Source organism: Acomys minous (assembly GCF_964271855.1).
Source record: "Acomys minous genome assembly, chromosome: 3".
Taxonomy (NCBI): domain Eukaryota; kingdom Metazoa; phylum Chordata; class Mammalia; order Rodentia; family Muridae; genus Acomys; species Acomys minous.
The window spans coordinates 66,779,370-66,802,432 of NC_140485.1; the positions used below are offsets into that span (position 1 = coordinate 66,779,370).

At 45.0% G+C, this 23,063-nt stretch overlaps 2 protein-coding genes and 1 long non-coding RNA gene across 6 annotated transcripts in view; 2 read left to right on the forward strand and 1 right to left on the reverse strand.

Moving 5' to 3' along the window:
- Positions 1-97: 97 nt before the first annotated feature.
- DPM1 (dolichyl-phosphate mannosyltransferase subunit 1, catalytic) lies at positions 98-18,991 on the forward strand (the record flags this gene model as incomplete). 2 transcript variants are annotated; one of them, XM_084775032.1, is made up of 10 exons in its annotated part: positions 98-258; positions 578-652; positions 2,757-2,856; positions 7,592-7,625; positions 10,022-10,098; positions 10,256-10,281; positions 12,067-12,162; positions 16,239-16,307; positions 17,987-18,101; positions 18,829-18,991. In XM_084775032.1, the coding sequence occupies 10 exons, from the start codon at positions 98-100 to the stop codon at positions 18,931-18,933; spliced, it is 858 nt and encodes a 285-aa protein (XP_084631158.1). In that variant the 3' UTR covers positions 18,934-18,991. The 2 variants fall into 2 exon arrangements, with proteins under 2 accessions (XP_084631158.1, XP_084631159.1); XM_084775033.1 differs by lacking the exon at positions 578-652.
- LOC311593652 lies at positions 12,169-22,508 on the reverse strand. The gene is made up of 3 exons (XR_014777796.1): positions 20,534-22,508; positions 14,057-14,090; positions 12,169-13,289 (listed from the first exon to the last, which is right to left on the reverse strand). It is a non-coding gene; the product is annotated as an uncharacterized lncRNA (long non-coding RNA).
- Positions 18,947-23,063, forward strand: part of ADNP (activity dependent neuroprotector homeobox) — a 30,409-nt gene continuing 26,292 nt past the window's right edge. The window contains exon 1 of one of the 3 annotated variants that reach the window (XM_084775026.1): positions 18,947-19,036. The gene's annotated coding sequence lies outside the window, so the exon portion shown is untranslated. Of the gene's footprint in view, positions 19,037-22,516; positions 22,749-23,063 lie in introns of those variants that run through there. The other 2 variants (XM_084775030.1, XM_084775027.1) reach the window with 2 other exon arrangements.

Consider the following 23,063-nt stretch of genomic DNA (forward strand, 5'->3'; position numbering starts at 1 on the left):
AGGCCTAGGAGAGCTAAGTCTCCCTCGTGCTTCGGGAATTGGTACGATCCGCGTCAGGTGACGTAATTCCGCTTCCGGCGCCTCGCGCAGACCCGTCATGGCCTCTACGGGGGCGAGTCGCAGCAACGTTGCGTTTCAGCGGCCGCCGCAGGGTCGCTCCTCACGACAGGACAAGTATTCGGTGCTTTTGCCCACCTACAACGAACGCGAGAACCTGCCGCTCATCGTGTGGCTGCTGGTGAAGAGCTTCTCCGAGAGGTAGAAGAAGCTCCTCGCGCGGGCGCCGCAGAGCCAGCCGCGGGCTGCATGTCGGCGGTTGGCTGCGCGAGGAGACCCACAGAGGCCTTGCCTCCGCTCCTTCCCGAGCTTGCTTAAGGCTTTACCCAGGGGAGAGCCAAGGCGGACAGCCCCGCGTCTGTCTCCCGGCTCGCTCTCGCTGTTGCTTAGGTCTCTAGCGAGACCTGTGTTTCTCTAATGACAGTTCGCTCTGTTCTCCGTCCCCCGCCTTTCTCTTGAAAGGGCTAACTTCATTTTTACTTTGGGGCAAGGCTGAAAGCTTGACTTCATCCCTTTCTAGGCAGTCACGATCTGCCGCCAGAGCCGGGAACCCTAAGCCAGCGCTGTCACCACCGCCCCGGGGCCGAGCTCTTATGTAAGCTTGATGTTTGCGCTGTCAGGGAACTGCTGATGAGCAGGCGCTGGAGAGAGAGCTCTTTCGCCGAGTTTGACACGGTGATTAGACACTGGGTCTTGTTGGTTTGTTTTGAAAAGCAGGGGGCCTTGGGCAGTGCCAGGCAGAGTTCTACTGAGCTCCAGTCCTTAGGAACGGGAATTTTGGCATTGGAAGCGTTACGCGTTATTTTTAAAAGGTGTCTGAAGTAAACAGTAAATATCATGCGTCCTGATAGCAGTATGGAGTCAATTGTTTTACGAGTGGTTCCTGTGTACGTACAGAAGCGTGATTTTGAAGTTAGGTAGGATGCCATAACAGTGTTTACTTAGAGCAGTATGTTAGGGAGCTTTGTTTCCAGAGCAAAAATTTTTGTTCATTGCCTTTTGCTTCTCAGGTCAGAGTGATAATGCTGTGCCCATATTTTCCAGCAGCTAGAAAAATTACTTGATGCCAAGGTTGGTAATGCAAGGGATGCAGTTGCAGACCGGCTGTAGCAAGTTCGAGGCTAGCCAGGGCTACTGCATTCGAAACCTCTCTGTCTCAGAAAAACAAAACGAAATACTTGGTACATAGTTTCTCTTTATGGAAAGCACAACCTCGCCTTACTGATAGGTGAAAGCCAGAGACTGTCTTGCTTGGTTGGTTGAGCCTGAAACGCAGATCCACCTGCCTCTGCCTCCTGAGTACTGAGATTAAGGGTGTGTGCCACCACCGCCCAGTTTAGGATTGCTGTTCTTGATTGCATCTCTGCATAAAAACGAGCCCTCGAGGTTTAGTGCCTATCTTTTGTGTTTTAAATGGACTCTGCCAGCATTTTCCAAAGTAGAAAAAGCTCTGGATTTGCATACCGCTTTTATAGTTCTTTTGCTCTGTTTAGTTTATGGGCCTAAAACCCTCTACCAAACCACTCTGCTTCGCTGCTCTCTTTCCTTTGTAAGCAAGGCTGTCCTGGAACACCCCAGCCTCTAAAGTTCTGCGGTATTTTTTATTGAGTGGTTTTGGGGTACTGGAGGATGGAATTCTGCCAATGAGCTGAATCCTGCAGTGAATATTCTGGGACCAAAATGAGGCCTAATGAGAATAGCTAATTCTCAGATCCATCTAGTTCTGCTTTGGTTCCTCTGGTGAGATCTCACTGATTGGAAGCCAGAAAGGGGAAGAATTTTGCTTAAGAATGACTTCACTTAGTGAATTACCTTTTTCAAAATCAGTGTCTTTTGTGTCTGGACATACTCTATACCCCTATCCCACAGTCAGAAGGAACAGAGGGAGCTGGCCACGGTACTTGACCTTTGTATATGTTGTGGGGGCAGGGTGCATGCACGCACAGCAGCCTAGACTATCTGGTACTTTGCTTGTTCGCTTTCCAGGTAGAATTATTTGAAACAGGGTCTCTCTCAACCTAGAGCTTTCCCGTTAGGCTGGTGGGTTCTTTGAGCTGCCGTTATTTGGAAGTTCAATCTCATATACTCCCCGGTGCTGGAGTTACAGGAATGCCTAGTCAGGCCCGTTCTTCTGGCTGCTCAGGTCCTTCCTGCATGCATAGCAAGTGCTCTTGCCACTAAGGGGCTTCCAGCCCCCATTGTACCTTCTTGGAAAGTGGGCTGGCTTGTATTTCTTTCCTGGCACGTTTGGGGGCAAGGGTAACTTACCAACTTTTAACAGTCTAGTTTCCTGGTTCCACAGAAGGGTCAAGAGGAAGGTGAAGGTGTTGCTTCCTTTTCCTTCCTTTTTATGTCCTACAATAAGGGGGTGGAACATGATGGTGGTGTTTTTCCACCAGACAATTATGTTGAATGGTTTTTAGAGTAGAGATTATTGTGTGAATATAATGCAAAGTAATTTAAGAGTGAAATTAAGTCAGACAAATTTCAGATTATTTAAATTTGGTAGTGCCATTTAAAGTGTGGTTTTGCTTTGTTGTTTTGAGATAGGATCTCTGGCACTGAAGGCTGTCTGTGAAGTCACTGTAGCTGTGTAGAATGGCCTTGAACATCCTAATCCTCCTGGCTTATGACTTAAGATACTTTAAAATTTGAGATATTATCATTCAACATTAATATAAATTTAAATTTTATTTTAGTGCACTCAACTATGAAATTATAATCATAGATGATGGAAGCCCAGATGGGACAAGAGAAGTTGCTGAACAACTGGAAAAGATCTATGGGCCAGACAGAATTGTAAGTCACAGACCCTTTCCTGTTCTCTGTGGGAGGAAGTGTAGTCAAGAGGAAAGGCTGGGAAGATAAGAGGCAGCAGACCCTCCTGAGATCCATTACTTATCTTTGGTTTGTGAGCCAACCAAGGATTAGGCCTTTGGTTGACCTCTGGCTTTAGGATGGATTCTGCAGATAAATTTTCTTGAAAATACTGATATGTGACACTGTCTTGACAGGTGTATTATAGAGCTGATCAGAAAAGAGTTTCCAGGTTCTGTCTTGTTCCATCCCTTCTCTGGGCCCTCATGTACTTTGTACACAGTGCTGCCTGCAGCTCTAAGCTTGTAGGTAGGAAAGGTGACTGCTCTGGAAGAACAGGAGTGACTTCAGTGCTTGAGCTCTTAAATTCCATACTTGACATTCTCACTACACCATTGCGCTGTCCTCCTGTAGGAGTGACTTGGGCAGGTACAGAGGCAATTTTGTAATGGCTTCATGAATTAGATTTTATTTTTGAAGCAGAGTTGGAGCTTATTAGAAAATATTCTCAGGACTGGGTGGTGGCGGCACACACTTTTAATCCCAGCACTTGGGAGGCAGAAGCAAACAGATCGCTGTGAATTTGAGGCCAGCCTGGTCTACAAAGTGAGACCAGGACAGGCAAGTCTACACAGAGAAAGCCTGTCTTGGGGAAAAAAAAAGAGAAAGAAAGAAAAGAAAATATTCTCAGTATAGATTTTAAGCATGGGAGTGAGAGAGAAGTGTCTGGGCAGGAGAGAGCTCTTGGCTGCTCTATGAGGACCTGAGTTCAGATCCTAGTACCCACATCAGGCAACTCATAGGTGCCTACAGCCCCACAGCACACATGTACACATGTGTGCATTCAAAGAAAAAGATGTAACTGAGAACATAGTTGTGGGCCTCTGGAACAGTTGCTGTGAGTTTGTTTTGTTTTTGTTTTGTTTATCAAGACAGGTTTTCTCTGTGCAGCCTTGCCTGTCCTGGGCTCGCTTTGTAGACCAGGTTAGCCTTGAACTCACAGAGATCTGCCTGCCTCTGCCTTCCTGAGTTCTGGGATTACAGGTGTGTGCAACTGCTCCTGGTGTGAGTTGTATTTTTTATTACTGGTTTGAGTTTATAAATGTTTCAAAATATTTGTGAATTTAGCTATGAATAATTTTTGGGATCCAAAAGTACACGGTGGAATACAGATTTAACTATAAAACACAATCTGTTTTAGCTGTGCATATGTCATTTGTATTTGCAGTTCATTGCAATTCAGGGTTTCTTGGTTTACACACATTGTTGATTCATTTGCTGTAGGGACCTGTGTTTAGTGGCATCTCTGGCCTCTATCCACAAGATGCCAGTAACAGTGTCCCTCCCTTCTTGGCAACCTGAAATGCACCTGATATTGCTACATGCCCCCTTGGGGATAACATTGTTTCTTCTCCAGATAGAGAACAGGAAGTCTCTGGAGACTTGCCTTTCAAGCAATGGTAACTCTTCACCATAAGAAAACCAACTCTGGCTGTTGTTGTGACCCCAATAACTCCAGAGTTTTCCCGGTGGCACTGGAGAATTGAGCCAAGGGCCTTGCACATGTAAGCAGGTACTCTGCTGCTGAACTGGATTCCCAGCTCTCTTTCTATTTTTTGAGACAGGGTCTTACTGCTGTGCTGTCCATTGGCCTCAGCCTTCCTCAGTAGCTCGGGCAGGCCTTGACATTTCCGTCTTCACACTGCCTCTGCTCCTGAGAAGCTGGTATTGTAAACTTGCCCTTAGGCCCTGCTTAGAACTGGTTTCCATGGGTAGGTGGTGTTTCTAAGAGTTTTAGATATTGCCAATGGGGAAGTTGTAGGGGAAGTCCCACACCTGCCATAGCTCATGTCTTGTCATTTCATCCTGAGACAGGTTTTCATCCTTGGTTCATATTTTTGGCCTATAGTTTTTAAAGTTTTCTTAGAAGCCCCAGGCTAAGACTACTGGTTCACAGTAGTTATATACAGAAACCTGTTTAATTGTATGTCACAATTATATGTGTAATCTGGAACATAAATGTGACAACATTTTGGATAGTTTTGCTATAAAAGCTGTAGCATAGGGGCTGGAGAGATGTCTCGAGGTGAAGAGCACTGGCTGCTCTTCCAGAGGTCCTGAGTTCAATTCCTAGCAATCATGTGGTGGCTCATAACAATTTATAATGAGATCTGGTGCCCTCTTCTGGTGGGCAGGCACACATGCAGGCAGAATGTTATGTAAAAAATAAATAAATCTTTAAAAAAACAAAACTATAGCCTAAGATTTGACCCATGTTAGGAATTACCTTCTAAACTGATTTGACAGATTTTAAAACACTGCTGATCTTAAAACTCCATTTTCCCTATCACCCCAGGAAAGCAGGAAAGTTGAGAAATTAAGAAGGCTGGAGAGATGACTTAGGTTGATGCTCCTGCAGAGGACCTAAATTCAGTTACCAGCAGCTCACAGCTACCTCCAAAGGATCTGATGCCCTCTCCTGGTTGCCATAGGCAGGCACATGCAGGCAAATACACAAAATTAAAAATAAAAAGTAAATGTTTTAAAAATTAACAAGGAAGCCGGGCGTGGTGGCGCACGCCTTTAATCCCAGCACTCGGGAGGCAGAGGCAGGTGGATCACTGTGAGTTCGAGGCCAGCCTGGACTACAAAGTGAGTCCAGGACAGCCAAGGCTACACAGAGAGACCCTGTCTCGAAAAACCAAAAAAAAAAAAAAAAAAAATTAACAAGGAAAAGCTAGATGTGATGGTATACTCTTTTAATCCCAGCACTTAAGAGACAGATGCAAGTGGACCTCTGTGATTTGGAGGCCAGCCTGATCTACATCACAAGTTCTAGGCAAGCCACGTCAGACTCTGTCTCAGCAAAAAATAAAAATAAAAAACGGGGGTGGAGAGATTGCTCAGAGGTTAAGAGTACTGGCTGTTCTTCCAAGGGTCCTGAGTTCAATTTCCAGCAACCACATGGTGGCTCACAACCGTCTTTAATGAGATCTGGTGCCCTCTTCTGGCTGTAGGCACACATGTAGGCGGCATACTATATATAAAAATAAGTAAATAAATATTTTTAAAAATCAAAAACAAGAAGAAAAATGCATTTATAATATCACTGTTTTCTGTACAGCCAGATTGTTCTCTCTCTTTTTTTTTTTTTTTCCCCTTTTCTTTTTCTATTGCTTGATTGCTTGATAGGGTCCCAGGCTGGCCTGGAACTCATTATGATCCTCCTGCCTCAGCTTCCCGAATGTTGGGATTACAGGCATGAACCACTCAACTATCCCTAACACTTATTCATCATTTTATGGCTGTTTGTTTGTAGGACAATTTTTTTAAGGGTTTAAAAGGAAGACTTCAGGGTAGGCAAGCTGTAAGTCTTGGCAGATGCCTGGAAGAGGAAAATGGAGAAAAGGAAGACAAGACAGAAAAGCCTCTTACAAGCAAGTGCATGGCAGGAGAGGAGCTTCAGAGAGACTGAAAGCCCAGAGTGCTTGAGGAAGCATGCCTAGGTCTTAGCAAATATATGAATAGAAAGAGATGGAAATGGAAACAGTGGTGCTTTTCTAAGATATGTAGAAAAGTGGGAAGAGCTGTACCCATGTGGCAGACACATAGGCAAGCAAATATCTTTTTAAAGTAAATGGATTGTGTTATTGGAGCAGTAAAGAGCAAGGCCAGTTATCTAAGGCACAGTTATGTTGAGATGGCAGAGGAAAAGCAGTGGCAGCAGTGCTGAAGGTTTCAAAGATAAATAACAAAACCCAGTACTTTGGAAAGCCATAGGATTGTTGGTTAGATGCTCAGCTGTGGCTCAGTAAGGTGGCATATTCCTTTAATCCCAGCGCTTAGGAGACAGAGGCCAGCCTTTTCTATGTAGGAAGTTTCAGGCCAGCCAGAGACACACAGTCAATCTTGTCTCCAAAAACAATACACATAACAAAAGTATGATAGATATAAAGATAACTCTGTTTTATAAGAATGGAACCAGAAGTGGGGGAAATATACCTGTAGGGTTAGGATTAAATTTTCCTCTTACAGAGACCCTGGGTTTGATTACCAGCACCCACATGGTGACTTACAACAATCCCTAACTCCTATTTTAGGGAATCCAACATAGTACACGGACATACATGCAGGAAAACACTCATACACATAAAATAAAAATTTTAAATCTAAAAAAGAAATAGTTTTGTGCCTGGTGGTGGTGACTTGTGCCTTTAATCCCAGCATTCAAGAGGTAGAGGAAGGCAGATCTCTGTGAGTTCGAGGCCATCCTAGTCTACAGAGTAAGTTCCAGGACAGCCACAATTTCATAGAGAAACCTTGTTTTGTTTTGTATTTTAATTTTTTCAAGTTTTGTTAAACTGGTTGATGTATGGCTGCTGTCTTCGTGTTGTTAGATGCTGGCGTCCTGAAGTCTAGGCTGGCCCCGACTAGCGGAGCTTGGGCTCCTAGCTCTTGGCCTTGCCTCCCAAATTCTGGCATTGGTGGTGTTGTACCAATTTATATAGTGCTGAGGAGAGAGCTGCATGTTGGGTTTTGTCTCTAGCCTCCAAACAACTTTTTGGCTGTGGGTGGAAGTGTTGAACTTATTCTCCTTGAAGGTCTAATAAATTCAACTAATGCATGTAAAAAAAAAATGAGTATGCATTTATAGGAGTAAAATAAATTTTTAAATATTTTTGGGGTTTTTGTGTTAACATGTTTCTTTTTCTTGCAGCTCCTAAGACCACGGGAAAAAAAGCTGGGCCTCGGTAAGTAGGGTCTCCTATTACCTGCCCTAGTCATGCTTGCCACTTGGTTTTCCCAGTTTGAAAAAGGCCCAAGTTCAGTCAGCTGCTATGCGTGGCCTTTAGTGATCTTCATGATATCCTTATGATTTAACTCGGTAGCCTGTATCAGTCGGGACCCACTCAGCAAAACAGAAACCACTGTAATTCTGTCCCAGTAGAATTTTAGTCAACAGGGAAAGGAATTGTTCAGAAGCCTGACAGAAAGCTGAGCTACTAGGAAAGGACTCCTGACTACTGTGGAGCTGGGGTGGGCTTAGGACGCTGGAGGGCTGAGTATGTTCAGAGGGAGCAGAATGCTGGGGAGAACAAGGAGCTAAAGGCGGAGCCATGGGAGGTGCTGCATCCATGCAGCTAGATGCCGTGCAGAGAGGATTACTTCAGTTTTCCCAGCTTCCCCCTGGCACTCTTCACTTGTGCCTCCAAAACCTGTCTGGAGCACTAGTGACAAGAGAACCCAGGAAATGAGATTTCTTATAATGTAGCCTAGATGAAGGAAGATTCAGAGACTAGTCTAAAGGGGGACATTTTGGATCAGTATCTATTTTATAAATTTTTTACATAGTAAGTCTTAAAGGTGATTGTTTCTAAGAATGAAAAAGTCCCACCTTAAACAACATTCTAGAGAAGTGGTTTTCAACTTTCCTAATGCTGTATGCGACTCTAATATACTTCATGTTGTGGTGGCTGCCAACCATAAAATTATTTTCATAACTACTTCAAATATTGTCTTGGAAAAAAAGTTTTCTCTAGCCAGGTCTGGTGGTATACCCCTTTAATATCAGCACCCTAGAAGTAGAGGCAAGTGGATCTCTATGAATTTGAGACCAGCCTGGTCTACATAACAAATTCCAGGCTAGACAGAGCTGTGTAATGATACCCTGTTTCAAAGAAAAAGAAGAAAAAGAAAAGGCAAAAAGTCTCTCATTCTGAAATGCTCAGCTGGTGACAGGCAGAACAGTTGATAGTTGGACCTCTAGCCACATACACTAGGCCTCTATTAGGGCCTAGTATACTAGGCAAATTGCAGCTGACCTTCAGACAGATCTGTGGAACCTGACTAGGAGTGCAGTAAAGAGCAGGAGGGAAACTGGTTGGGAAATGAAACTGGGATCAGAAGATAATGTTTGGGCCAAGGTAGGATGGAGATAGTATCGGCCTAAGAGATGGATGGGCAGGCTGGAGAGATGGCTCAGAGGAGGTCCTGAGTTCAATTCCCAGCAACCATGTGGTGGCTCACAACCATCTATAATGTAATCTGATGCCCACTTCTGTCCTGCAGCTTTACATGGAGGCAGAACACTGTAAAATAATAATAAATAAATATAAAAAAAAAATTAAAAAGAGGGGGAGAGATATGGATGGATGGGCTATAGAACCAGTATGCCTTGTAGTCAACAGTGGGGAGACAGAGGCAAGAACCCATAACTTTCCCTGAGCATGAGTGACATAGTCAGACACTTGGTACCATTTCCAGAGCAGTAGCCTCTTAAGGCCAGGAATTGGGAGAGTGACCATTGGGGGGCACATTTGAGGTTTCTAAAAAGGATAAGTGATGATGGCAGTGGCCAGAAAGCCGGTGTATAAATACGGAGCTCAGAGAAACCTGGCCTCCTCTGTCTCAGTAAGACACTAAAGCACCAGCAAGGTTTGGTGTTTTTGTTGGACCAGGGAACATAAGCATGTAGTGATTTTTATATAATCTGAGACTTTGGAAGCTTGGCATGATGGTTCTTAGCAGTTGGAGGCTGAGGCAGAAGGTTCTTCATGGGTTCAAGGTCAGCCTGAGCTGCAGAGTGAAACCTTGTCTTGACCTGCCACCTGCCACCAAAGGGAAAAAAAGACTCTTTGCTATTAGACATGTCTTTAGTAGTTTTAAATATAAGGATAGGGGTTTTTTGTTGTTGTTGTTGTTCTTTTAATTAAATTGGCATCAGAATGGAGGATGGGTGGCCAGTTCCCTTCCTGACTGGATAATACCTGTAAACAGTGCTCCTGAGTATGGAGAGTTATGTTGGTCATGGTTACTTTTAGAGGATACATGTTTGCTTTTAGGATGCTGAGTGATTTCTTTTTCTATTTAAATGCACCCAAATGCATTTTGGGTGGGATTTTGTTTGATTGTTTTCAAACTTTAAATGTCTGAGTGTTTTGCCTATGTGTATGTCTGTGTACCATGTACCTGGAGTGCCTGCAGAGGCCACACAGGGCAGCAGATACCCTGAAGCTACAGTGGTTCTGAGCTGCCATGTCAGTGCTGGAAACAGACCCTGGGTCCTCTGGAAGAGGTGCTCTTAACCACTGAGCCAGCACTCCAGCCCCTCTGGTGATTTTTGTTAATGAGTCTAAATACTTTTTAGGAACTGCCTATATTCATGGGATAAAACATGCCACAGGAAACTATGTCATCATTATGGATGCTGATCTCTCACACCATGTAAGTGGCCTCCCAACTCTGCTCTATTCTACGTTGAGATGGCTTTACTGTGTAGCCTAGCCTGATCTGAAAAATGTGAGGCCCCCTGCTTTAGCCTTTTAAATGTCAAGATTAACAAGAATGTCCTGACTTACTGTTTATTCTTTCCAAATTTCAGCCCAAATTTATTCCTGAATTTATCAGGTAGGTGCTGTTTCTAATATTTTGAATATTAGAAATTTAAAATTCAGATTGTTAACTTGAAATATACATGCTACTTTTAACTTTTCTGTCAAATTTTAACTAGCATAGAGACTCTAGACTCATAGAAACAGGTCTGTGACTAAATGACTTATTTTAAGAGCACTTAGGCACTATCAGTAAATAGTTGTAATCTCTTTTCTTTCAGAACACAAAAAAGATGAAGCCCTTGCTGTCTAGAATTGGCTTGACTTGTTAGAGTCAAAGACCACAGACAAAGGGTTTGGTCCAGGGGTCCCAGGATTCTAGGCTTCATGACTCCACAGTGTAATAATCCCTCACTGCCTTGTCTGTGTGAAAGATGAAATAAACCAGGTGGTGGTGTTGCAAGCCTTTATTTAGTCCCAGCACTGGGGAGGCAGAAGGAGGTAGAGCTCTGAGTTCAAGGCCAGCCTGGTCTACATAGTTCCAGAACAGCCAGATCTACACAGAAACCCTGTCTCAGGGAAGGGGAAGGGGGTCAGCCTGGTGGCACACGCCTTTAATCCCAGCACTTGGGAGGCAGAGGCAGGTGGAGTTCTGTGAGTTCAAGGTCATCCTGGACTTTAGAGTGAGTCCAGGACAGCCAGGGCTACACAGAGAAACCCTGTCTCAAGAAAAAGAGAGATTGAGAGAATGGGCTTACTAGATATAGTAGCACATTTCCTCTTTTAAGCAGTGGCTGCTGCTTGACAGGGCAGTGAAGGATTGCACTATGGAGCCTAGAATCCTGGTACCCTGGACCAAACCCTTTGTCTATGCCTTTAATCCCAGCACTAGGGAGACAGAAGCAAACTGATCTTTGTGATCTCAAAGCCAGCCTAGTCTACATAACATGTTCCAGAACAGCTAGGGTTAGATAGACCCTGTCCCAAAAAAAGGGAGGGCGTACTAGGCATAGGCAACATCTGGAATCTCAGCATTTCTGAAACAGAGGCAGGAAGAGTGCTGTAAATTCAAGCATCCTGGACTACATAGTGGAACTAATGTTACTGTTGTCGATGTTGTTGTCTTTTGCACCAGTCTTAAGAATATATTGACTTATGGGGATATATACTTGGATTCAAGTGTATAATTGAAACAAAACTCTAAGCGAGAGGATGTCTGGGTCTTTTCTATAAGAAACACCAGTCTGAGCTGGGCATGGTGGCGCACACCTTTAATCCCAGCACTCGGGAGGCAGAGGCAGGCGGATCTCTGAGTTCGAGGCCAGCCCGGTTTACAAAGCCAGGCTGTCCAGGATAGCCAAGGCTACACAGAAAAACCCAAAAAAAGGGAAAAGAAAAGAAACCAGTCTGGATGTGTGTATGCTTCTGCAGAAGGGAACTGGACAGTAGAGGAGGGCTCCAGTATAAGAAAAGGAAATAAAGGTGCTGGAGAGATAACTCAATGGTTAAGAGCACTGGCTGCTCTTCCTCAAGACCTGGGTTCAATTACAGCACCCATGCGACATCTCACTACCAGTCTGTCACTCCAGTTCTAGGAGATCCAACACCTTCTTCTGGCCTTTGACCATACAGCCTACATGTGGTGTACTGACATGCATTCAGGCACAATACCCATATACATAAAATATTCTAAAATTTTTATTAAAACGCAACATCAGAGTCAGGTTTGAAAGACTCATTTGGACAATCAGGTCATCTGCTTTGCCGCTGTTCCCCTTAAAATTTGATTGTGTAGTTTATGAAGATGCCTGGTGAAAGCCCAAGAGCTTTTTCTAATTGAGTTATTTTTTCCCCCCAACAGGAAACAAAAGGAGGGTAATTTTGATATTGTCTCCGGAACTCGCTACAAGGGAAATGGGGGTGTTTATGGCTGGGATTTGAAAAGGAAGATAATCAGGTATGTGTAGGGGTGTGTGTGTGTGTGTGTATGCATGTGTATGCGTGTGTTGTGTGCTTTCTCTACAGGGAAACTACTAGAAATACAAGTAATACTAGGATTACATTACCACAGTCAGGACCTTTGAGTTTGTAGGATCAGGTTCTAGCTGCCAATAAAACTTCCTACATAGCATATTACCTACAATATTTCCTTTGCCAAGAGTTTTGCTTTGGCTGTTTGGGGAAAAATCAACACAAATATTAGAACCCTTAATGGCATTGGTCTGCATCAATCAGAGTTACTGTTTGGATTACAGTTTTAAATAATTCAGTTTTGGAATAATCATTTAAAGTAAATAGGGCACTTTATGATTGTAGCCTTTAAGCCAAACAGACCTTGGTTAAAACTATGTTTCCCATTATTGTGCTACCTTGTATATTTACCTTTTCGAAGCTTTACTTTGCTCATTGTAAAGCCAGCATTCACCTGGAGCTAGCCTTGCCCTGCAGCTTATCCCAAGCTGCCGTGCTCGCAGGTCCCAAACCAGGCAGTTAGTGCTGGTATTTGGCTGGGCATCTCAGTTCTGATAGCTTCTCCTCAGACAAGTATAGTAGTTGCTCTGTGTGTGTGTGTGTGTGTGTGTAAGATAAAGAGACAGGAGGGAGAGAGGAAGGAGGAATGCACACCTCAGGAGTTGTTTAGGTGCTAGTCCTCAAGCAGTTGCGCTTGAATGTGGAGGTAGGGTTTCTCGTTGTAACTTGCTGATGGGCTAGGCAGGCTAGCCGCCCTGGCACACCACCACGCCTGGCTTTCAAGGGTTCTGAGGATTCCACTCATGTCTTCAAGGCATTCAAGGCAAGCACTTTACTGTCTGAGCCTCTTCTCATAACTTCTTTGAAGAAACAAAGATAGAAACCATACACATGTACAGCTGATAGGGTGCCCATAAGATGGGTGTTTTCCATGAACAAATAGTGGGGGGATAGTCTGGCACTTGGTGTAAAGACCCTGGGATACAATTGGGGTGATGGGATTTGCTAGATTTGCACCTACCAGTCATGTCTTCTGTCACTGCCTCATGCAGCTGCAGGTTCTGGTCACCTCAGTTGTGCAATCTTGGATAGTCGTTTAAAACATGGCGTCTTCTGTGATATAAGAGATTGGATAAGTAGTGTTTTTCCATCCTGGTAAACCAGGGAACCTACAGCAGTGTCTGCCCTTCTCATACCCATTGCAGACCATGTGACTGAGGCTCTCCAGCGGCTGAAGGCAGACATCTGAGGTTGAAAACAAGTTATTAACCTCCAGAGAAAGGCATTTTAAACTTGGCCAGTCATTCACCTATTAGTTAAAATTAAAGAGGTGTAGTCATGGGCACATTCTGACCTTTTAGTTATGGCATTTAGTTGCATCTAGTTTTGCCTGGTGACAGTTGTTACTGTCTGCACTATATAGGCTGTAGGTCTCACTAGTATGGCCCATAACTAAAACTGAAACCCAGACTAAGTGACTCTTTTTTGGTTTTTTGAGACAAGGTTTCTCTGTGTAGCTTTGGCTGTCCTATACTCTCTTTGTAGAGCAGGCTGGCCTCGAACTCAGAGATCCTCCTGCCACCACATGCACTATAATTCAAGGTCAGTTTGAACCACATAGGACTTCATACCATCCATTCAGTTAAAAATCCATCATCAGGACTGGAGAGGTGGCTCAGAGGTTAAGAGCACTGAGCACTGACTGTTCCTCCAAAGATCCTGAGTTCAGTTCCCAGTAACCACATGGTAGCTTACAACCATCTATAGTATGATCTGATGCTGGTTTATATGCAAACAGACTGCTGTATACATATATATATATACATACATACATACATACATACATACCTACCTACCTACCTACCTACCTACCTACCTACCTAATAAAGGTCCATCATCACCAGGCAGGGTAGCCTGTTGGGATTAATAAAAAGAAAATAAGATGATAAGATAATAAGATGCCAGGCAACAGATATTATATGAGGTTTATTACGTGAGCATGGGGGAGAAGGAAAGGGGGGAGGGGTACCCCAGAGAGAGAGAGAGAAGAAGAAGGAAAGAGAAAGTAAGAGGGGGAGAGCGAGAGACCACGTGGAGCATCTGTTCTTTTATATAGTCCCCCCTGCCGCCCCCCCCACCTCACAGTGGCAGGTAGGCAATGACACCACGGGTAGGTGGACTGAAGCAGAACCCTACAAGCACATGCCTTTTGGCCCCATATCCGAGAAGCTGAAGCAGGAGGATGACTTTTGGGACCAACTTGGTTAACATGGCAAGATTTCATCTTAAAGAAATAAAACAATATGAAACAAAATATAAACACATTGTTTGGGGCTGAGGATGGTTGCCTGATGTGTAGGAAGCCCTGTTCCTAGCACATCACACCAACTAGATGTAGTAACCCACCTCTGTAAGCCAGCACTCTGGAAGTGGGGTCAGGGCTCAATAGACTCTTCTGTCTTTGTTACTATCCTATTGCTGTGAAGACCATGACCACAGCAAATTATAAAAGCAAGCATCTAAGTGAAGGCTGGCTGGCAGACAAAGAGTTAGTTAATCCATGGTCAGCATGGCAGCAGCAGACAGGCTCAGTGCTAGCTACAAACTTCATCCTGATCACAATGGAGGCAGAAAGAGCAAGACTGGGCCAGGCCTGAGCTTTTGAAACCTCAAAGCCCGCCACCCCTGGTGACACTCATCTCCAACAGAGCCACACTTCCTAAGCAGCTCCATCCACTAGAAACCTAGTACTGAAATACATGTCTCGAGGCCTTTCTCATTGAAGCTACCACAGACACGGAATGTATGCTTTCTGAAGCTTGTTTTAGGGGGGGAACTACATCTTGGAAGAATTTCACCGCTTTTAGATACAACTGAAGATTGGAAAAATGTTAGTCATCATCCCAGCTGCAGTCTCTAACCCTGTGGTGTGTTGTCTTTAAAAATGAACTTAATTAAGAAAGCCTTGGTTTGAGGTTCTAAAACTGTGTTGCTAAAATGGCCACCATGTAAAAGCCATTTTCTTCAGACCCTTGACCCCCTTTGAAATGTTAGCATAGCAGTCTCTAATATCCTGGGACTGGTCATTGTGCTGGAGTCTGTTAATCTAGAGCCATTGTTATGAACTGAATGTTTGTGCTTCACAAATGCCTATGTTAAGTGAGAATCCCCAGTGTTTTGGAGTCTTTGTTCTTTGGGAAGAGGTTAATTTGGAAGATAATGGGGTGAACCCTTGATGGGATTAGCATCCTTCTAAGAGGCGTGAGAGGCACCACCCCACCCAGTGCTCACTTGTCTTGCACCTTCTTTTGAGCTTCTCATTGTCTGAAACTAGATTGCATTTCCAGCTTACACAGTGTGCAGTGTTTTGTTACAGTAGGGAAGCCGAAGCAGGCTCCAGATACCCACACCTGAAGCACTCCCCTACCCCCCCCCAGCCCCCTCACCCTCCCACCCTCCCCCCACCCCCGCTGCTTTCCTGCAGACAGTCTCCTCCCCTGGCTGGCCATCTGTGTGTGATCCTCCTGCTTCAGCCTCCTGGGGCTGCCCGGCACTGGAGCCTTGGACCACCCTGCTAAGTGGACAGTGATCTGTCCTGCTAACATCTAAAGAACACATTTCTTATCAAATCCCTCATCTCTCTGCCAAAGAATGTATAGGTTTAAATGACTGGCTTTTTTTTCTTAGCTAAATTGGTTTGGGGTATGTGTGTGCACGCACACACACACAGTGTCTCATGTGGCCCAGTCAATCACTAAACTCAGGCCTTTGTACATGCTGGGTAAGCACTCTACTAGCTGAACTGCCCTTGTTTCTTAGCAAAGTTTGACAAGATGGTTACTTTCAGGTCTCTTCTCTGTTCACTTGCAAAGAATGAAAATTGCCTATTTTCTGCAAAGTGTCAGGCCTCATTTCACTATCTGTTCTAGAGAATTAATGTGTGTGTGTGTGTGTGTATGAAATTTGTATCACATTTATTAATGACTAGTATTTATACATTATGTTCTTGTATATGTTTCTCTTGTTTTATATTTAATAAAGAAAATCTGATTAATTTGGCAGCCGTGGGGCCAACTTTATAACTCAGATTTTGCTGAGACCAGGAGCATCGGACTTAACAGGAAGCTTCAGGTATGGTGTTTCTGTATCTGGAACTTTTTCCTAGACTCCTTGTATTAAGAGTCTGTTAAAAGAGAGTGGCTTTCCCAGCAGGGCATGTTAATCCCAGCACTCAGGAGACAGACACAAGCGGAATATCTGAGTTTGAGGCCAGCCTGGTCTACATCATAAGTTGCAGGACAGCCAGGGCTACACAGATACTGTCTCAGCATCCCCCACCCCCATAAAGAGCTACTTTTCTTCCACACTGACTTAGCCACACTTCCATACTGATGATCAGCAAGCTAAAGCTCCCAAGAACCTTGTGAAAGGCATTGTGTTAGACTCTTGCTTTCCAAGTCAAATGCAGGGCTTTGGCTTGCTTCTTCACTTCAGTGCTGGGCTTGGCTGCCACTGGGAAAATGGCTGCTCCTACTGCTCTAAAGAAGACCATGAGCATATCCCAGCCATAGCGCCCTCCAAGTTCCTTACTATTTCTGCTTTTCAGTTACCTTCTTCTCACTATAAACGAGTCTGTGCTATTGGTTTTACCCACATTTAAAAAGCTAAAAGTAGCCAGGCAGTGGTGGGACAGGCCTTTAATCCTAACACTAGGAAGGCAGAGGCAGATAGATCTCTTGAGGTCAAGGCCAGCCTGGTCTAAGGGCTACACAGAAACCCTGTGTCATTATATATATATGAGCCTCAGTAGAAGTTTGGAAGAAGAATTGAGTTCCAGATAAATAACACCCTTGCCATAACATCCATTGGTCATGAAAATATAGCTGTGCCAGATTTCCACTTCTAGCTTAGAAGTGTACATACACATAATAAAAAAGGCCAGGTCAGTGGGTAGAGACGAATGCTGACAACCTGAGTCGAATCCCTGGAACCCATGATAGAAGGAGAGAAAATGATTGCTAACACATATGGGGGGGGGGCAGGGTAGAGGGGGCGGTGGTCAGGCAGGCAGGCAGACATAGACTAATACACTCAATTTAAAAGGAAATCATAGCCTTCCTACCTGCTGTTTTAAATAAATAAATCTCCTTCTAAAAATTGACTCCTGCTGCTGCTTGGGTTTCCTGAACAAAAGTTTTGGATTCCCCACTCACCTTTCCCACCTTACTTTTTAAACTGAGTGAGCCATGTGCTTGACTGGGGAGGTGTGCTTGACAAGGTAGATTTGCCTACAAGTGCCTGTGACCTCAGTTCATAGAAGTCAGAAGGAGGGCCTCCAGCCTGTGATACCTCATCCTGGTCTAACTAGCGCTCCATAGTCTTAACAGCTGTTTCCTGGAATGACCTGACTGTCCTCAGGATCTTACCCCATGCTGTCAAGCAGTAGGTGCCTGTTAAGGGCTGGGCTGCTTGTCACCATCATGTTATTTGTCAGTTCTGCCATTCTATCATGTCTGGTTCAAAGGCTAATTCAAAACCAAAAGTGCTTGTGTATCAGGGAGCTAATTTGCCATATTCTTATAACTTCTGATAATAGAACTCTCAAGAAGATACTAAACTCATTTTCAAGATTATTCCTATTCTTAGCATGTACTTCATGGCCAAAATACATGCTCAAGCTCTGAGAACTTGTCTGTACACCAGTAACTACCAAGGGTTGTAGATTCTGGAAACCAGCGAGTGCTGAAAGTTCAGGACATATGTACACAGGCCGGCATCCACATGTTCATAAATACTCTGTTTTCTTACAGACTATACCGAAAAGACGTTCTACAGAAGTTAATAGAAAAATGTATGTCCAAAGGCTATGTCTTTCAGATGGAGATGATTGTTCGAGCAAGACAGTTGAATTACACCATTGGTGAGGTGAGCTAAGTCCTATGTCCTACTAACCAGAAAGGGAGGCAGTGTACACAAGCCCAGCTTTCCCAGCTGCTGAGTTAGCAGGATCTTAGACCTGCAATGATTTGCAACGTCCACACACTAAAAGGTGAACACTCAAATGAGTGTATCTGGCCTACTGTGATTTATACTGAGCCATGTTTCCTTGTAAATAATGAAGTTTCTGGCACCTCAGACTTCTTTCTTCAGATTAGCACTTGGCCAGTTTTCTTCTTTGTAAATGTTCAGGGGTACAGAACCCAGGCTGAGTGGTCATTAGAGATGACCCCACATGTAATGCCAAACACTCACAGCAAGAAAATACCTGCCTCCCAGAATGCCTCTTCACTTATGAACAGTGGTTTGTAATTTAACTCCACTATGACACTAAATGTAACAAACTGAAGGAAGAAAAAAGTGAAAAATCACTTTAACTGGAAATATAACCTTAAATTTGAATGGACTAACATAATGTTCAGGTGATGATTTCCATACAGCTGTAGATTTGATTCAGATGACTGGCTTTAAGATAATAAATGTGTCCAAAGACAATTACTTTAATGTGATTGTCAGTGTGTATGTAGGACTGGTGCTGTGGGTTGACGCTTTGCTCTTGGATTGGGACTGTTCTGTACTGTAGCCTGAGCATGCTGCCTTTGTTGTCATCATTGTTTGAAGACTGACTTTAATGTATATGTATATTTTTAACCAGGTTCCAATATCATTTGTGGATCGAGTTTATGGTGAATCCAAGTTGGGAGGAAATGAAATAGTCTCTTTCCTGAAAGGATTATTGACTCTCTTTGCTACTACATAAAAGAAATTATTCATTTATGCTTACCGTGTTCATTTCAATTAAAAGTAAGAGAAGCCTGGGTCACTGGTTTTTGTCAAATGTTTCCTTAACACATGAGCCAAAGGTAAGGTGCATTTCATATGGATCTTTTCTCTGGAGAAACTCCATTTTATATTCCAATATAAAATGTAAAGTTCTTGGTTTGATGAGCAATGCCCTCAATTTTCATGTACATTGTACTGTATTAATACCTACAAATAAATGTATAGGTTTTCCATACAATGTTGCTGCTTTTATTAGATATATGAGTTTCTTGTGAGAAAGAATAGGAAATTCCCCATAAAACTAGATGGTTAGTTCTTTATACCTAAATGTTAAAAAGGGACTGTTAATTTACAAAGCACAATTCATGTATGAAAAGAAATAAAATCTCTGACCTTAAAGTATAGCTCAAGATTTCTGATCCTAGATAAGGCAGTGCTCACTGCATGCAGACTTAAAAGAGCTAGCCTGGTGAGAATGCTCTTCCAATTAAAGCAAAGTATACTTTGTGAGTTGGAAAACAGCTTGGCAATGGTTGGCACATAGCTATTGTGTTGTTTTGTTTTGTTTTTTCCTTTTGAGAAATAACATGTTGGAAAGAAAGGTATTTTACCTTGTTTTATCTCAAAATGCTTTTTTACATTATTTCAATACCTCAACAAACTTGTCACCATGACAAAAAAATTCTATACAATTTTTCTCCATCCAAAGAAATGTTCTGCTTCTTAAAATGAAGGATAAGTTGCTCCATGCAGCTGGACAAATACTCCATTTACCAACCTTCTCTAACTCTTAAAAGCCAGTGAATTATTATCTATACCGTAGCTTTCAGACATGTAGTATGTTTTAGGTTTTGAGTAAATACCTGAGATCTAGCTGCCCTTTGTAAGAAAAGAGAAGAGGCATGTGCCTCTAACTTACTGCATGATCACATTTAGTGAACAGTCTGGGTATCATATAACCCGGGCTGACTTCCTGCTTACTCTGTAGCTGAGGCTACTCTTGCATTCCTCGTTCGCTTTCCTTTACCTCACTAGTGCTAGGATTATGGGTGTGCACCATCACACACCCTCAGCCTGTATACTTGTGTTCCTGTTTTACATTACCTTACTTTGACTGCTAAAGAAATTGAAATCTTACATTTTTGTTTCCATCCTTCTGGATAATTGTAACAAGATAAACATTAGATAAAGCCTTCATTTATTCTGAGTACTGAAGCCTTGCCAGGGACTCATAGCTGGACCCATAGTTCCAATAACCTTCCAATAAGGGTCTGATCGTGTTCCCAAAACCTCTAGAGTGCCCATGGCGAAGTGACTTCTTCATCTATAATAACTAGATAATTATTAGTATCCAATTAAATTTTATCTTAAGCCAGTTACAGGATTATAATATTCTCAAATTGATTTTTGAGTGCTGAACAATCTGTCTGTCCTCCTGAAATCCAGCATTAAGTTTTCAGTGTCAAGTACATGGAGCAGAAGTTCAGTAGGCCCCTCCGAGAGGTCACTGTAGACACAGCACTGCTGCCTCACACCTCACTGGAACAGAGAACTGTGGTCTTTTCATCTTCTCTTACCTCAGTACTTAGCCTTGTGCAGTCAGTCACTGTTGGAGTGTCACGGGGCATGTCTTGAGCAGTGGACACCACCATTCAGAAGTCATGTAGGGAAGAATGTTGCCTAATTTTTAAGTTGCATTTTTGTGCTAAATCTGGTGACATAAACATGCGTTTTTAAAGTTCTCCATCTGAATCCAGCACCTTCTGTGCTTCAAAGTGAAGGCAGTGGTGAAATCCAGATGTTCTTCGTGCCTGTGTTATCACTGTGAAATCTGAGTGACAGAAGAAAACTAGAGATGAACTTACTTGGCCTGTTTCATATTCCCTTTGCCTGTCTTCTGCATAATGTAAACTAAATCTCTAGTCCTTTGAAGCCCTTGCTCCCAGCCCCTCTTTTTAAACATGCTCTATTCCTTGATTTCCATTGAGGTATTGATTAGTCATTTAAATGTATATTGTAATAATGGAAAAGAATAGTATCAGATGAAGGTTTGTTCAACTTCCTAACCAAACTTTGTATATAAGCTGTAAATAGTTTATCAGATTCTTTCAAACTTGTAGCAACCCTATATTGGGGGGTGGGGGAGGGTGGCCAACCCTTCACAACTTCACTTGCTACTTTTCAGAGCATTTAGCCATCCATATACTCTAGGGTAACTACTGTTCGTTTAAAGTGGACCCAAGGGTGTTGATGTTGACATAGTGTGTTGGTTGGGGCTGATCCAAAGTTACAAAGCCAATAGTGCCTGTGCTGTCACTTGTCTCCATTGTGAGAACACTAGGACTACAGAGGGTGAGTGCCAGAATTTTTGTTTTGTTTTGAGACAGAATTTCTCTGTGTAATAGCCCTGGCTGTCCTGGAACTCTTTGTAGACCAGGCTGGCCTCAAACTCACCTGCCTCTACTTCCCAGGTACTTATCCTTAGGCATTGCCAGTCCAATGGCCTCAACTCTACAGATCCTTTTTTTTTTTTTTTAAGTCAAGGAGAAGTGGCCATCTGATGACTTGGAAGAGTTGTCTTGAGTTCGAGGAACAACAGAACTGTAAAGCTAAGCCCCTGTCCATCTATTATCTCAATCAATCCGCTGGAAGAGCTGGCATGGCCTCAGAGCTGTGTCATCTCAAGAGAATGTGTGAAGCACGAGGGCATCACACCTCATTTAAGGCAGGAGGCGGAGGCATCAGGCTCAGCCCTTCGCCTTGCCTCCCAGCCTGTGAAAGCACACACTGTGGGCACGTGGAGCTTCGGGACAGCCCGCTCATCCTCCCGCCAGATATAGTCCAGGCCCCAGATGGGCCCGCGCAGGGATCCCCAGCACAGCCACCTGACTGATTGTCGGGGCGTGCTGCGGCCCGCTGCTTCTGCCTCCGCCAGCGGCGCTGCGGCCAGAGGAAGGCACCCAGGAGCGCACTGCGGCCATTATCCACGGCGCCTCCTAGTGGGTCAATGGCAAATCCTCCAAGTTCTCGCGAGAGCTCTTCTCAGTGGGGATTATATAATCTTCCCCAGGCAAGGCTGGGGGTGCTAAGGGCACCCTCCTGTAAGGAAAGTAGAGGTCGGCGCTGCTGAGAACCGGAGAGCACTCCCTGGGGGGTCGCCGGGCAGGGGGGTGCTGGCCCCCCCACCCCCCCTGCTTAGCTGGACAATGAGTCCTCTTATGCTAATTAGCAGCTTACGTCACTTCCGCTCTTTCTCGGCCGCCATTTTGGCTAGGGCAGGTTCGGGGACTTGCTCCGAGGCGCTTGTATTGTCTACTGAGGGGAGACGCGGGACCAACCCCCTCCCCCGCCCGCCGCAGCCGCCGCCACCGCCGGCCCGGTCTACCCGCCGCCTCCGGGACCCATGAGCTGAGCGCCCGCCCCCCGCTCGCCGCCATCTTGGCCCCCTCCCCCTCCACGCCGCGCTCGGGGGGATTTGGCGTCTCCTCTGACACAGCTCCCTCTCTCGGTCCCCGCCGCGGAGAAGCCGCGCGGCTGTCGCCGCCCGCCCGCGACGGTGAAGCCGCGGCCCCACGCCCTCCGCCCCTCCTTTGTCTGCACTGCTCGCGCCGCCGCCCGCCGCTCTGCAGCGTCCGCCGCGCCCCCCGGCAGCAGCCGCGGCCGCGGCTCGAGCCGGAGCCCGAGCGCGACGAGGCCCCGGGCGCGTCCTCGCCGCCATCGCCGTGCCGCCGTCCGCCCGCCGCCGGGCACCGCAGCACGCCGGCCCCGCGCACGCCTCGAGGCCGAGCCAAGGTAAGCCTGCCCTGCCCGCCGCAGGTCCCGGGCGCGGTCATTGTGCTCCGCACGCACACAGTGCTCTGAACGGGCCGCTGCCCTCCTGCAGCCCGACCTCCTTCGCCTCGGGAGGCCGCGGGCCACCCAGGGCTTTTGCGACCGGTGGCATCTTCCTGCACCCACCCCGCCCCCAGCAGAACCCCGCTCTCTCATCCCCAGAACTAATGCCCCCCCACACACACGCGCACGCCCCCAGTCTCCGGAGCCACCCTTCTGCCAGGTCTGCCCACCCTAGACTTCGGGGTGGTGGGGAAGGCCTGGGGGGCGGGGAGC